The sequence below is a fragment of the Hakea prostrata genome, chromosome 10 (genome assembly GCF_041222555.1).
Source record: "Hakea prostrata isolate BN-2017 chromosome 10, UWA_Hpros_2, whole genome shotgun sequence".
NCBI classification, from domain to species: domain Eukaryota; kingdom Viridiplantae; phylum Streptophyta; class Magnoliopsida; order Proteales; family Proteaceae; genus Hakea; species Hakea prostrata.
The window spans coordinates 6,410,869-6,425,365 of NC_142609.1; the positions used below are offsets into that span (position 1 = coordinate 6,410,869).

At 37.5% G+C, this 14,497-nt stretch overlaps 1 protein-coding gene across 1 annotated transcript in view; it reads left to right on the plus strand.

Annotated features, from left to right (window-relative positions):
- VLN2 (villin 2) overlaps positions 1 to 14,497 on the plus strand; it is a 52,815-nt gene that overhangs the window by 2,816 nt on the left and 35,502 nt on the right. The window contains exons 2-11 of the mRNA XM_089136217.1: positions 923 to 1,090; positions 1,315 to 1,414; positions 6,475 to 6,543; positions 6,658 to 6,894; positions 6,990 to 7,167; positions 7,322 to 7,454; positions 8,915 to 9,074; positions 9,146 to 9,296; positions 9,392 to 9,495; positions 9,616 to 9,774. Of these exons, the coding sequence (XP_088992343.1) occupies positions 1,035 to 1,090; positions 1,315 to 1,414; positions 6,475 to 6,543; positions 6,658 to 6,894; positions 6,990 to 7,167; positions 7,322 to 7,454; positions 8,915 to 9,074; positions 9,146 to 9,296; positions 9,392 to 9,495; positions 9,616 to 9,774 (1,347 nt within the window). The 5' untranslated portion in view covers positions 923 to 1,034. The remainder of the gene's footprint in view (positions 1 to 922; positions 1,091 to 1,314; positions 1,415 to 6,474; positions 6,544 to 6,657; positions 6,895 to 6,989; positions 7,168 to 7,321; positions 7,455 to 8,914; positions 9,075 to 9,145; positions 9,297 to 9,391; positions 9,496 to 9,615; positions 9,775 to 14,497) is intronic.

Below are 14,497 nucleotides of genomic sequence, written 5' to 3' on the forward strand. Positions count from 1 at the left end.
TCTTCCTTCTTCTCTTCTCTTCTTGTATACTGTAATTAATTGACACTCTGAACTAATTTATTTTATTACATCATTGGCCTCCCCTTGTTACTTCTGTTGCAATGTGAGCCTGAGGTATGAACAAATGCAATCTAAAGTTGGTTCTGAATTACTTCATGGACTTGCACATGGACACTTGTTCACATCTTTTATGGTTTGTGCCTATTGATGAAATTACCAGATGTCACATGGGTTCTTGTTTAATGTTCCTTGTGCAAGCTATTCTCTTTTCACAGTTGTGGATATATATGCGACTCATTTATTATAAGGGAAGAAGGGTCAGTTTTATGTAGAATTCTTGAGAATGGAACATTTAAATGAGAGATTTTGGGTATTAATAGGGAGAAGATAAGAAGGGTTTCCGATAAAAAGATATATATTGAGAAACTAGAGGTCACTTTGTGCTTATTGTATGTTACCCATAATCCATTACTACATGAGTTTACACTATATAATCTGATTAGAATGTCGGAAAGATTCTGACGCTTGATTCGAAGAGCTATAAATTTATTGTAAATTGTGAGGTATGTTTTTTTCCTGCAACCTCATGGAAGCAAGTGATCTGTAAGATGTGGACATGCTTCATGCCTAACTATGAGTCGTTGCTGGGTTGCTTGCACATGGTTATTCTCTGTTTCTTGGTGTCTCTTATTTTAATTTATAGAATGATTGTTCATTGTTTAACTGCTAACTGCAAGACACCCTGTCCTGATAAACTCCTGTATCTGTTATCTGCATGACCAATCAAATCTGATTATTTTGTGCTTGGCTAACTTTGGTATAAAGAAAATGGATATTGAATTCTTTTGAACTTTGAACACTGTTAAATTCTTGTAGTTTGTTTTTTGGATATATTACATGTTAACATTTTCTCTTTTTGCAGCAACCCCGATATTTTTTTTGCTTTGGGTTATAAGAGTTCTAGAATTCAGAAGGTAGACGTTGGAAGAGCTTTACTTTAGTCTGTCAAGGAGGAGTTGAAAAGTTTTGGCCCAATGTCTAGCTCTACAAAGATTCTGGATTCTGCTTTTCAGGGAGTTGGTCAGAAAATGTATCCTTATCATTACTCAGTATTCATGCATTGGATTGATAATTTTATCCTGTTTGTTGCTCATATCAGAGAGTTATAAAAATAAGATTAAGATGAATAGGATAAGAAATTAAGGAGGAAGCACTGGTTCCCTTAAATCATGTTTTCTTGTAAGTTACTAAAACTTTCTCATACTGCAATTTAATGTATGTAAAAAAACAGTCTGGTACTTAACATCTTTGTAGAGGGACTGAAATTTGGAGGATTGAGGATTTTCAGCCAGTTGCATTGCCTAAATCAGAACATGGTAAATTCTATATGGGCGATTGTTACATTGTTTTGCAGGTATATTACAGTCTTATCACATCACTGTTTCTTCTGTTGTAGTTATATTCTTAGAAATTTCATTACAGCTAGTTGATCTGTTGGAAGGATGTTCTGTGTATTTCTCAATTTATTACAGAATGCATTTTTATCAAAATGTAGGCACTAGTCTTCTCCCTGCTTGTGACATCTTGTATATATTTATGGTTATAATCACTAATCAAAAGCATTTACTCTTACTTTGTAACTTTTATTAAAGAAACATGAGGTCATGGTTTACAACTCAACAGGCAAACATCCACATAAAAATATCAAATAAAAAACAAAGATACATGACAAAAGAGAAAAGTAGATAACTCAACTATGCCAGTCCGTGAATAGTTATGTGAATGATAAATTCCACTAATTCCTCAATGTAAGGCTAACCCCTCCATGAGGATGTAGGGGCCTCGAGGGTGGACAAGATCTTTCTATTGTCAGTCAAATATAAAAAAGATTTTTCTGATAGTATATATTGATAATATCATTCTCATAGGAGATTACTCTGTTTAGATAGACACTGAAAACATATCTCCGACAGAAGTTTTAGAACTTGGGTAAGTTGAAATATTTTATGGGGGTTGAAGTTGCTCAGTCCAAAAAGGAGCATTTCTTCTCAACAAAAAAATGTTCATGGCTTACTCACTGAGATGGGGATGCTTGGATCAAAGCCTCTTGAGTCTCCTATGGACCATAATACATAACTTGTTCCCGAAGTGGAGAATCTTCTTGAATTTATCCTGAAAGATATAGATAACTAGCGGGTAAGCTGAATTATACAGTTACTTGACCAAACATTGCCTTCTCTCTTAGTGTGGTAAGTCACTAAGTCAATTTCTTTCCTCTCATAGAACATCTCATTGGGATGTTATTATTAGTACTCTTTGCTATCTCAAGAAAGCTCTAGGGAAAGGAATTGTTTATTGGAATCATGGGTATAAGAGAGTACAAGTGTCCTTTAATGCTGATTGCATTGGATCTCTAGCGGATAAAAGGTCAGCTACTAGGTACTGTACATTTGTAGGGGGAGTCTTGTTTCTTGGAGGAGGAAAAAGCAGACTGTTGTTGTTCATTCCAGTGCTGAATCAGAATATAGAACAATTGCACCGCTAATTTATAAATTGATGTGGGTACAACAACTTCTTTTTGAGTTAGGCTTTCAAAGTTCCAGCCCCTATGCAACTGCAGGTGATGATTACGCTGCAATTTTTATTGTTTTTAGTCTTGTGTTCCATAAGAGGACAAATCATATTCAGATAGATCGTCACTTTTCTAGAGAGAATATACATGTGGATTAGTTGTTCTGGGCTATGTCTGAACTGGTGAACAACTTGCAGATTTCTTCACTAAGTCTTTGGGGAATGGGAGGATAGTCTATATTTTTTTAATAAGCTGGCATGATAAAATATATATGATCCAACTTGAGGGGGAGGGTTAAGAGTCCATTCCTAAAACCTTGAGGCACTAAGCCCGAAATTCCTCTAGGAGGGGTCTTTGGGTCTTTGTTTTTTTTTTTTTTTTTTTAAATATTTTATTGTTATTTTTTTTAATGTTTCCCTACGGTGCAGCGTGTTGAGTTGTTAAAAAGAATCATATAGATAAACTCAGTGTAGCAGAAATGAGGATGCTAAGATGGATGAGTGATAAAACTAGGATGGATAAGATAATAAATGATCATTTTAGAGTTGGTTTGGGAGTTGCTCCCATAAGTGATAAGCTTCTAGAAAGTCGTTTGAGGTGGCACGGCCATGTTTAACGGAGACCTATAAATGCCCCTGTACGGAGAAGTGATATAATCCATATTGAAGGAACTAGAAGAGCTAGGGGTAAACCTAAGATAACTTTAGGAGAAGTGGTGAGAAATGATATGTATAGCTAAGGCCTTGTATCTAGTGTGGCCTCGAACATAATTGATTGTAGGGCAAGAATCCATGTAGCCGATCAGTTGGGATAAGGCTTATTGTTGTTGTTGTATGTTTCCCTACCTGTATTTATGTTTCCTTGGTTCATTCTCTATTACATTGGATACATTATTATAGCCACATTCTCCTCTTCCTCTCTTGCTCACTTCTCTTTATTATAGGTTTACAACCAACAAGTAAGGTAATGACATTTTCTTGTGGTCCCCCCCCCCCCCCCCCCCAAAAAAAGAAGCAAAGAACCCTTTATTCAACAACAACAAAAGCATACCTTATTCCAACTAAATGGGCTCGGCTACATGGATTCTTGCCTTCCAATCAGTTTTGCTTGAGGCTATGCTAGATACAAGGCCTAAGCTATAGATATCCTTTCTCACCTCTTCTCTTAAAGTTATCTTAGGTCTGCACTTAGTTCTTTTAGTTCCTTCAACCTAGATTATATCACTCCTTTGTGCAAGGGCATTTACAGGCCTCTGTTGAACATGACAGTGCTGCGTTAAATGACTTTCTCAAAGCTTATCATTATCGGAGCTACTCCTAGCTGAACTCTAATATGATCATTCCTTATCTTATCCTTCCTAGTTTTGCCACTCATCCATCCTAGCATCCTCATTTCTTCTACATTAAATTTGTCTACGTGAATATTTTAACAGCCCAACACTTTGCACCATACATCATAGCTGGTTGAATGACGATCCTATAAAATTTTCCTTTAAGCCTTACAGGAATAAGTTGATCACACAAGACTCTAGATGTACCTCTCCACTTCATCCATCCTATTTTAATTCTTTGGTAAACATCATCCTCTGTGTCACTTTTTTTTACTTATGATTGAACCAAGGTACCTAAAAAATTGCTTTGAGGAATCTCCTTGTTATCAAGTTTCAGCACGTCATTGGTTGCCTGATTATGACGAAAGTTACAAGCTAGATATTATGTTTTTGTTCTACTTAGTTTAAAGTCTTTTGATTCCAAAATTGCTCTTCATGATTCTAACTTGGTATAATCCATACTTGAGTCTCATCTATAAACACAATATCATCAGCAACAAGCATACACCAAGGGTCCTCATCTTAAATGTCTTTGGTTAATGCATCCATGACCAAAATTACAAACTAGATATTCTATTTTTGTTCTATTTAGTTTGAAGCCTTTTGATTCCAAAGCTGCTCTCCATGATTCTAACTTGATAAGTAATCCTTACTTGAGTCTCATCTATGAACAAAATATCATCAGCAAAAAGCAAACACCAAGGGACGTCTTGAATGTCTTTGGTAATTCATCCATTATAAGTGCAAATAAATATGGGCTTAAAGCTGATCCTAGAAGTAGCCCAACTGTAATTGGGAATTCATTACTTTGTCACCCCACTATTGTTACACTTGTCATTGAACCATCATACATATTCTTAATTATGTCCACATATTTACTTACAATACTTCTTTTCTTTAGTACTTGCCAAATTAACGCTCTAGGAACTATATTATACGCTTTTTCTAGGTCAATAAAAACCATATGAAGGTCTTTCGTATACTCTCTATACTTTTTCATAAGTCTCCTAATTAGATAAATAGCCTCCGTTGTAGATCTTCTCGGTATAAATCCAAATTGATTCTTTTTAAATTGTGGTTAAGTGTCTCAAATGGGTTCTAATTACTCTCTCATATAATTTCATAGTATGACCTCATTAGTTTAATGCCTCTATAGTTATTACTTCTTTGAATATCTCTTTTATTTTTGTACATTGGAACCATGATGCTTCTCCTCCATTCATCTGGCATTTTCCTTGTACTCATAATCTTATTAAACAACTTAGTCAACCAAGTACGGGCTGCTAAACTCTTTTATCTTCTATTAGGATTTCATTAAGACCTTGTATCTTGCCTATTTTCGTCCTCCTTAGTGCTTCTTTTTCTTCGGACATCGAAATTCTCCGTATATATGTTCGAAAATTGGTGCCTTGGTGAATGGTGTAATTGCTCGAATCACAGATGCCTGAAGTATGCTCATTTAGTAGTGTTAGAAAACAAGTATTAAATAATCAAAACAACAGCTGAACTTGAATAAAAAAAAGAAAGAAGAAGAAGAAGAGAAGAGAGATGAAGAACCAGCAGAAGAGGCCTATGATTCTAGCTTAAGAGTCTAGAATCACAAAACCCTTTTATTTATAGCTTATAATGAATCTAATACAACTTGAGAGACAAAGAATTGTCCTTTAGAAAAAAGAAACAAAAAATTACAGCTTTAGTAACTCTCTAGCTCCTAAAATAGAAAGTTCTGAAAATATAAAACTACCACCAAAATAGAAACTATGCTTTCTAAAAACTTCCAGACTTATGTAGCAAGACTCCTACATTAGAAATAGAAAGTAGAAGAACAAATAGCATAATACTGTTCACGTGAACAGTACAAACAAATTTATTGTTCATATGAACAGTAGCATGAACAGTAAAACAGATTTTTTACTGCTCAGGTGAACAGTAAAATAGCCCAAAGTGCGTATACTTCAACAAGTAAGCTAGAGAAATAGATTTCCCATCTCTTCTTAATGTCCTAATCATGTCCTATTGCTTTACCATCTTCACTTTTAATACATCTAACATAGTTAAGATCTCTACTCTTCCTATCCCTTATTTAGCTATCTTATAAATAGATTTTCCCCCTTCCTTTGTGCCTAACTTATTATATAACTCTTTATACTTCGTCTCTCTTGCTTTTTTTGCAATTTTCTTAGCTTCATTTCTAGCCAACTTGTACCTTTGAAGATCCTCATTGTCCTTAGTCCTTGCCATATCTTAAAACTAGCTTTCTTATTTTTAATTGTTGCTTGAACCTCACTCTCCCATCACCAAGTCTCTCTATGGAATAAAGCACGCTTTATTGCTTTCCACAATTCAAAATAGCCTCCACTTGCCAAGAAAAAAGAAAATTTTCACTTCTACGATATTTTTCTTTACATTTTGTTACTGTTTCTTGGGTTTAGCTGATGTCAGCCCCCCCCCCCCCCCTTCTTATTTTGCTGGTTCATGAAGTCACTGATTTTTCTTGCATGGTTGAGGTTATGAAGGAAAAGTATTATTCTCAATATGCTCAGTTCATCATCTCATTTGTTAATTTTTACAGACAAGTTCTGGGAAAGGAGGTGCTTACCTATATGACATTCACTATTGGATTGGAAAGGATTCAACTCAGGTGTACTTTTTTTCTTTTTGGGGTTAAAATTTTGGTATTGAATATTGATTTGATCTTTGATTTTTTGGAAAATTATGCTTCAATGTTATTTATTAATTTTTAAAATAATAATAGGATGAAGCTGGCACTGTGTCAATAAAGACAGTTGAGCTTGATGCAGCCCTTGGAGGGCGTGCTGTTCAGCATAGAGAACTTCAAGGGCATGAATCTGACAAGTTTTTGTCATACTTTAAACCGTGCATCATCCCATTAGAGGGGGGTGTTGCATCTGGATTCAAGAAACATGAGGAAGAAAAGTTTGAAACTCGGCTCTATGTTTGCAGAGGGAAACGAAATATCAGATTGAAGCAGGTATAGGGCACTTTGGCTCAGATTCCCAACATGGAGTGTCCTTTTTCTTCAAAGCTTTTGGGAATTTAGGGAATATGATGAATCTTGTTATGCAGGTTCCATTTTCACGCTCTTCACTTAATCATGATGATGTGTTTATCCTGGACACCGAGAATAAGATTTATCAATTTAATGGTGCAAATTCCAATATTCAAGAAAGAGCCAAGGCTTTGGAGGTTATTCAGTATTTTAAGGACAAGTATCATGAGGGGAAATGTGATGTGGCTATTGTTGGTAAGGCTATATGAACCACTTTCTAGACTGTGATGTTGTCTGAATGATTGTACATACTATGTTTACTTCTCTAACCATTTTCCATTTGCTAATTGTTTTTTGCTCTGCTAATTTCCTTTTTCTTTCTGGGGTGGGGGGGGGGGGGGACGGGCAGATGATGGGAAGCTACAGGCTGAATCGGATTCAGGTGATTTCTGGGTCCTTTTTGGAGGTTTTGCGCCAATTGGAAAAAAGCCATTTAGTGAAGATGATATTGTTTTGGAAAAAACTACTGGGAAACTATATAGGTAACTCGTCTATTTAAATGTATCTGTGTGTAAGAGTATTAATAACCTATATTTGACACAGGGAACCTCATGTTCAATGGTGCGTCCATCTGGAATTAGGATGTAAACATGATCTGTCATTATTTAACTATCATCTAAATATGATTTATGTATAATATTTTAGTTACTTTACATGGCTTTGCAATTTTAATTCTTAACATTGGATGCAGTTATAATGAATAACTCCCCTAATATGTTTTGGCTATTCTGAATGCTAGATGAGTTTCGTTGCCGAGATGGAATTTAGATGCATTTGTTTCCATGGGGTGTGGGAATGGGAACTGTCCCCTTGTTATTTATGGATTTATGTGTTGGGGACGGAGAGTGGAGTGCAACTTCTTTTTTTTTTTGGGGGGGGGGGGGGGAATGGAGTGGGGATGAACAATTAGGATGTCAATTTCTAACCTAGTCCTCCTGAAACAGTGCATATTTTTTTCAGTTTTGACATAAATAAACAGTTTTTTCTCCAGGTTTATGTTTCAAAGAGTAATCTGGTTTGTATTTGGGTAAGATTCTAAAATTATCCCGATAATTGTGTATTGGAAGCAAGGAGACGCCACACCAATTGGATCAAATTTTGGGAAGCCCTAAAAGTTTGAAATGTGGGGATATATGTGATTTTTATTTGAATTTGTAGTTTGATCTTTATTAACAATTTCCTGTTAATGCCTTTTTGTTTCATTATTCTAATGAAATCAATTTTGTCAATTGCCCTTTCGAGGGGAAAAATATTAAGTTTGAAGAATCCCTCATCAATTGGAGCCCCACAGTTTGACTGAAGCCAAAGATCTCTATTTAGGCAAATGGGGAAGATTATCCTTTTTAGTTCTTGCTGGGACCTTTTCTCTGTTGGGTATAAGAAATCAAAGTTGTAGATCATCGTCCAGCATTAGGGAGTTCATAACAAGTTTGGTTTTACTCCATAATGTGTGAACTACTCATGTGTATTTACTCTACTTTATCTGCTTCAGTGATCACATTTACTTTGTGGATTGTAAGTTGTAACCCCTGAAAAATGGCATACCTAGTGCTTGGGGCTTCCTCCACCATGGAGCTAGGGAAGGGTGATATGTACACAGCCTTACCTCTGCTTTCCAGAGAGATTGTTTCCAACTTGAGCCCACAACTGCAAAGCCACCATGGAGCAGCCATACCACTTCCCACCCCCTTCATCTTGTTAATTTTCTTCTGCTTATTCCTGTTCTTTCTTGCTTTTTGGGGCTTGTCTAATAAACTAACCATCCTGCAAATTTGAGAAGAATGCTCCAGAAAGAATGTCCATGGATGTTATTCTGAGTTGCCTCTGACTGACAAACTATGATTTTCCAGAAAGTGTTGCTTGGTTTGGTATTAGGAAATATATCAGTGCTCAATAATTTTGCATTAGAAGGGTCCTGATTCGTTACCATTGGTTACTGTAGTATCACAAATGGTGACTTGAAGATAATAGAGGGTGAACTTTCTAAATCTACATTGGAGAACAACAAGTGCTATTTACTGGACTGTGGTGCTGAAGTATTTGTTTGGGTTGGAAGGGTAACACAAGTGGAAGAGAGAAAAGCTGCCAGTCAAGCGGCTGAGGTATAAGCACTAACTCTAACCTAAATCATGGTCGTTGAATCAGGTATTCTAAACTCTACTGTTTCTATCAGGAATTTATTACCAGTCAAAACAAGCCGAAGTCAACTTTCATTTCTCGTGTTATTCAAGGGTATGAAACACATTCATTCAAATCCAACTTCAAGTCTTGGACATCGGGGACAGTAGCTTCTGGTCCTGAAGAAGGGAGAGGAAAAGTAGCGGGTACTAACCACTCGACTTGTTAGTTGCAAGCCAAAGCAGTTTGTATTTGTCAATCTTTTAAGTTTTAACCATCTTGTTATTTTGGTATGCTTCAGCTCTCTTAAAGCAACAAGGTGTTGGTCTGAAGGGAATAGCAAAAGGTGCTCCTCCTGTAATTGAAGATCTTCCCCCTTTGCTGGAAAGTGGTGGTAAAACTGAGGTCTGAATATTGCAACTGCATTGCGAGTCTATTTTCTTTCAAGTTTCAATTATGCATCTTTTTATACTCTTGAGCATTAATATCTTGCTTTCAGAAGAGTGAACATTAGTAGTGTTTCAGGTATGGCACATCAATGGCTGTGCCAAGACACGAGTTCCTAAAGAAGAAATTGGTAAATTTTACAGTGGAGATTGCTATATTGTTCTTTATACGTATCATTCAGCCGATAAGAAAGAGGAATACTTCTTGTGTTATTGGATGGGAAAAGATAGTATTCAGGTAGCTATTACTTTTCTCTCTATGGTTTCTGAATAATGAGAATAAAGGTCTGTGCTTCTTTGAGGTCTGCATTAATTCTAATTGAAACACATAAGGCTCATCTCTAATAAATTATGATTTAAAGGTGTTACCATCTTTAGGGAAAATATATGTGGTCTCTTGCTTTGAGTAGGAGATGGGGATGGAAATGGGGCAGACAAAACTGAGTGTTGTATTTTCACAAATCTAGACATGGTTAGATGTATAAATTCACATAAATGAGAAGTAATTTCAATCAATAATCAAGAAAACATTGAAACGACATTAAAATGTGCATAACAAAGACATAAGACATAAGTAGAACATTCCAGGAGTAGTCAAATCTCAACTACAATTTACAAAGTACAAAACACCAACTCTGCAACTCATAACTCATAAAATAACAAATAGAAAAACAAAAAAATTAGTGAGAAATGGGCTAATAGAAGTTGCTATGTTGGCCTGGGTTGTGTTTGTTGGACACATGTGTATTACACTCAAACTGTGCCACATATGCATCCCACAAAATAGAAGATGAGAAGTACCAGACATGATCACACACCACTTCCATGTATGTGGCACCATCAACATATTGAAGGTAATCAATCCGAGGATATATAAGCCACTGTACTGCCAACGTACTATGATATGATTACCCACTGATCCACCATCATATGGGTCAAAAGGATCATATGGCACGCTGGAATTGGGTACGGGTCTAGTGGCAGGTGTGCAGGGATATGAACAGGGTATGAGAACATCTCACCTATAAAGGAAGACCCAGTACTGCCATGCTTTGACTTTGACTTTGAGGGGGAGAGCTATAGTCAACAAGATGGAGCAACCATATATTCCCTCATCCCAACCATCTGACCATATGGGTTGAAATATGATCCACTCTGCTTTGAGGCCCTCTTAGATGGACTCCTGCCAATACTCACTTCACCAATACAGCCTGATAAGCTATCAAATGTCCATATCTGTCTGTCTACCAAACTGAGGCTGGCCAGGGGCCCTCTCAAGTAAACCCTAGTCCTAATGGATGAGGAGGGGAAGCTATGTGATGAGGAATGCCACCATAGTCCTCATCCTAGGTGGCATGTATGTATTGTGACTCCCCAGTGAATCTAATGGGGCTCGATAACTCTATCACTAGAATCACATGGTGCTCTCGAAGTCCATACTGCTTGTCAACACCACCATCACCTCCAGCACTGCTAGTATTAGCTCAAGTGGTAGGAGAGTCTCCAGCATCAGAACCACCACAAGTCTGAGATTGATAGAGCTTGGTCTTCATCCAGATCCTATCTAGCTGCTGAAGGTTGAACCATATGAGCAGCAACACCACCACCAGCACAACTTGGGGACATGGACCAATCCTCATCATCTACAGTAGCTCCACCTTTAGGCTCGAACAATATAGTTTCTACATCTTGAGCATGTACCTGATTCTCATCAGCCATAAAGTCGTCTACATCAACACTGGCCTCCTGAGCTATAACATGGTCAGGCCTCCCTTTCTGCTTATCCAACAGTTACTCATCTTTATTCCTCATGCAATCCACGATAGGGTCTTCATCATCAGATTCCACTTGAAAGACATAGGCAAGATCGACGGTATCCCTCTTCCTGTTGCCCTCAATACGCAAATGTATGTGTTAAATCTTTAACCTCAAATTATAGTACACATGCACTAAGTTATCAAGACATTGGAAACCCAATCTGTTATGCCTCTTTGAGAGAATCAAGGAAAAAGTGCTCCAGTTCCTTTTAGATCTAGATGCGGAGCAAGTCTAGGAGAGGACCTTGGTTGCTACTCGCCTCAAGTTCTCTTCACTCCCTCAATATAGGTTCCACCATTAAGTTGCATTATAACAAAAAGATGAAGTTATTAGATAATCTAGTATCATTAAATCTACAACGTTAATTAAAAACCATTACATATTAGTACTAGCATCACCACATGTCAGCCTTGCATTGGCAGCATTGCAGCCTGTGACCCAAATGTCCCAAATGCATCTCTTAAAATTTTTGCTTACAACCATTTGTAATAATGGTTAAATTATTACTGAAGAGTTATTGTCATTACTAACTTCTTTCAAATTAAGCTCCTAAAACCTAATTATCTCACCTCAGTGTTGCTAATGGATTAGAAGTTTAGAACCCTATCAGGTTCTGTTGGATTCTATTAGGAGTCTAATAAGAGTTTGTATAGGAGTTAAATTAGAGTTTGCATTCATGTAAACTTCTATTCCTTGTAATAGTCTACTTTCCACTTAATTATAAATAGAGGGCTTGAGATCATGGATCAATAAGCCATTCACCACAATCACTTCTTTCTACATGGTATCAGAGCCTAAATTCGATTAGGTTGTTCTTCTATTTTTTCTATTTCTTCAAACCCATAAACCCACAGCAGATTACCTTTTTTCTCCAAAACCCTTTGCAGTTTTTTCTTGTTCTTCTACAACCTAATTTGGCAACCATCGTTTGGCAGAAATTTTTTCCTTTTCAAACCCATCGCACCGCTGCACTATTGTTTCAGTTCCACCTCAAAGATCAGAGAAGAAAAAAAAAAAAAAGGGAAAGAAGAAGAGAAGAAGAACCACAACCCGCTGTCGCTTCTTGCGATTAGAATCACGAAAAGGAGAAGAAGAGAAGAAGAACCACAAGCTCGCTGCTGCTTCTTGCGATTAGAATCACCCTCTTCGCGATTAGAATCCGGTGTGGTCGAGCTCTGCTCTTGCGATTAGAATCACAGGTAGCCTTTCTTTCTGCTTCAGCCCACTAGAGTTTGCATCGATCGCAAACCCTCACAAATCCATCGCAACCAATTTCTTTCTCTGCACTACAGTGGGCTCGACCAAGAAGAAAAGGAAAGAAGAAGAGAAGCCACCATCGCCTTCACCTTTGCTTCCGATTCTGATCACAGCCTCTACCATCAAACCAGGTGAACATTGAAGAACTGCAGACAATTTTTTCAACATGCCCACTATCGATGGTACTACTGCTCCCACTGGATCCGAATATTTTCCCACTCTTCATTCTCTTTCGGTAAGATTTGACGGCACAAATTACTTGATCTGGTCTCGATCTGCTTACCTGATTATTGCTTTGGAAGAGGACTAGTTGGATACATTACGGGCACCACTATCAAACCCACTACCGCAGGTGTTTTACAGAATAAATGGATATCAAATGACTCTCTTATTATGTCATTCCTTTTGAATTCCATTCATCCAAATCTTGCCCGGGGTTACCTATTACTTGATACTGCAGCTCAAATCTGGAAGGCTACTACTGAAACATATGGACAGTTGGGGAATGATGCATAGGTTTATGAGCTACGAAAAAAGCTTCATGAGACTACCCAAAAGGAACTAACTGTGGCCCACTATTATGCTGAGTTGCGATCTCTTTGGCAAGAGTTGGATCATTGTAGGGATTATCACCCCACTAATCCAGATGATGTGGTGACATATAAGAAGTACATTGAAAAGACTCGAGTATATGACTTCTTGGCAGGTTTGAACGTGGAGTACGATCAGATCAGAGTGCAAGTCTTAAGTCGTTCTCCCTTTCCTACACTAGAACAATCTTATACTCTTGTTCAGTGTGAGGAAAGTCGTCGATTAGTCATGCTTCATACTCCTATTATGGAGAAATTAGCTTTACAGTCTGTTCACACTAAATCTGATCTGGCTAAGGAGATTGTCAAGTGTGAGCACTGTCACAAACCATATCATACCAAAGAAAATTGTTTGAAACTACATGGGAAGCCTGCTGATTTTGAGCAAAAACGAGCACAAAGAAAGGGAAAACCACAGGCTAATCTTTCTGAGACAGTTTCCACCACACCCTCTGCAACCGTTGGTTTTTCACAGGAGGAGTTCGCTACTCTGCGACGTATTCTGCAGTCTTCTACTGCCGGTACAGCCTCAACCACTGCTTCCTCTACTACCCCTATCAACTCCTACCTTGCTACTTCCGGATCTGGTCACGGGGAAGGAGATTGGTCGTAGTAAATGGACTTTATTTGCTCGAGCCGATTGGAGGATCTACTTCTGCTTTGACTACATCTTCTAATCCGGTCCATTCGGTAATAACAAACCTTCATCAATGGCACCGTAGGCTCGATCATCCACCTTTCAAATTTTGTCATTTTCTTTAGATTTATTTTCATGATACTTTCATCTTACCATTACAATTTCTTCATTTCCAAGTTTCCCCATTGGGATTTCCTTTGTTATTGTTTTCCCACGTGTAAAGCTACACGTGAGGGGGAGATTGAAGATGTCTACAATTCAATGCCTTTCATGTAGACTTCTTTTTTGAAAGTTTGTCCCTTACCTTCGCAATCTTCTACTTTGGAGATCTAACATTGCTATAGAGCTATCTTTTTGACTGTGCAGAACTTGATCTCTGTTAACCCTGGAGATTTGCCTCTTAACTTGACATCTTCCCTTCGGAGATCTAACCTTGCAAAAGATTTGTCGTTTGACCTTTGCAGAACTTGATCTCTATTACCTTTGGAGATTGTCACTTATCTTGATAAATTTTCCCCTACCTTAGGAGATTGTCCCTTGGCAAACTTTCCCTTTAAAGATCTAACATGGCTACAAATCAAAAGTTTCACTTTGGCTGTTTTACCCTAGCAATTGTTACCCCAAAAATATATTTTCCCTCAGATTTACGCAGAAATTTA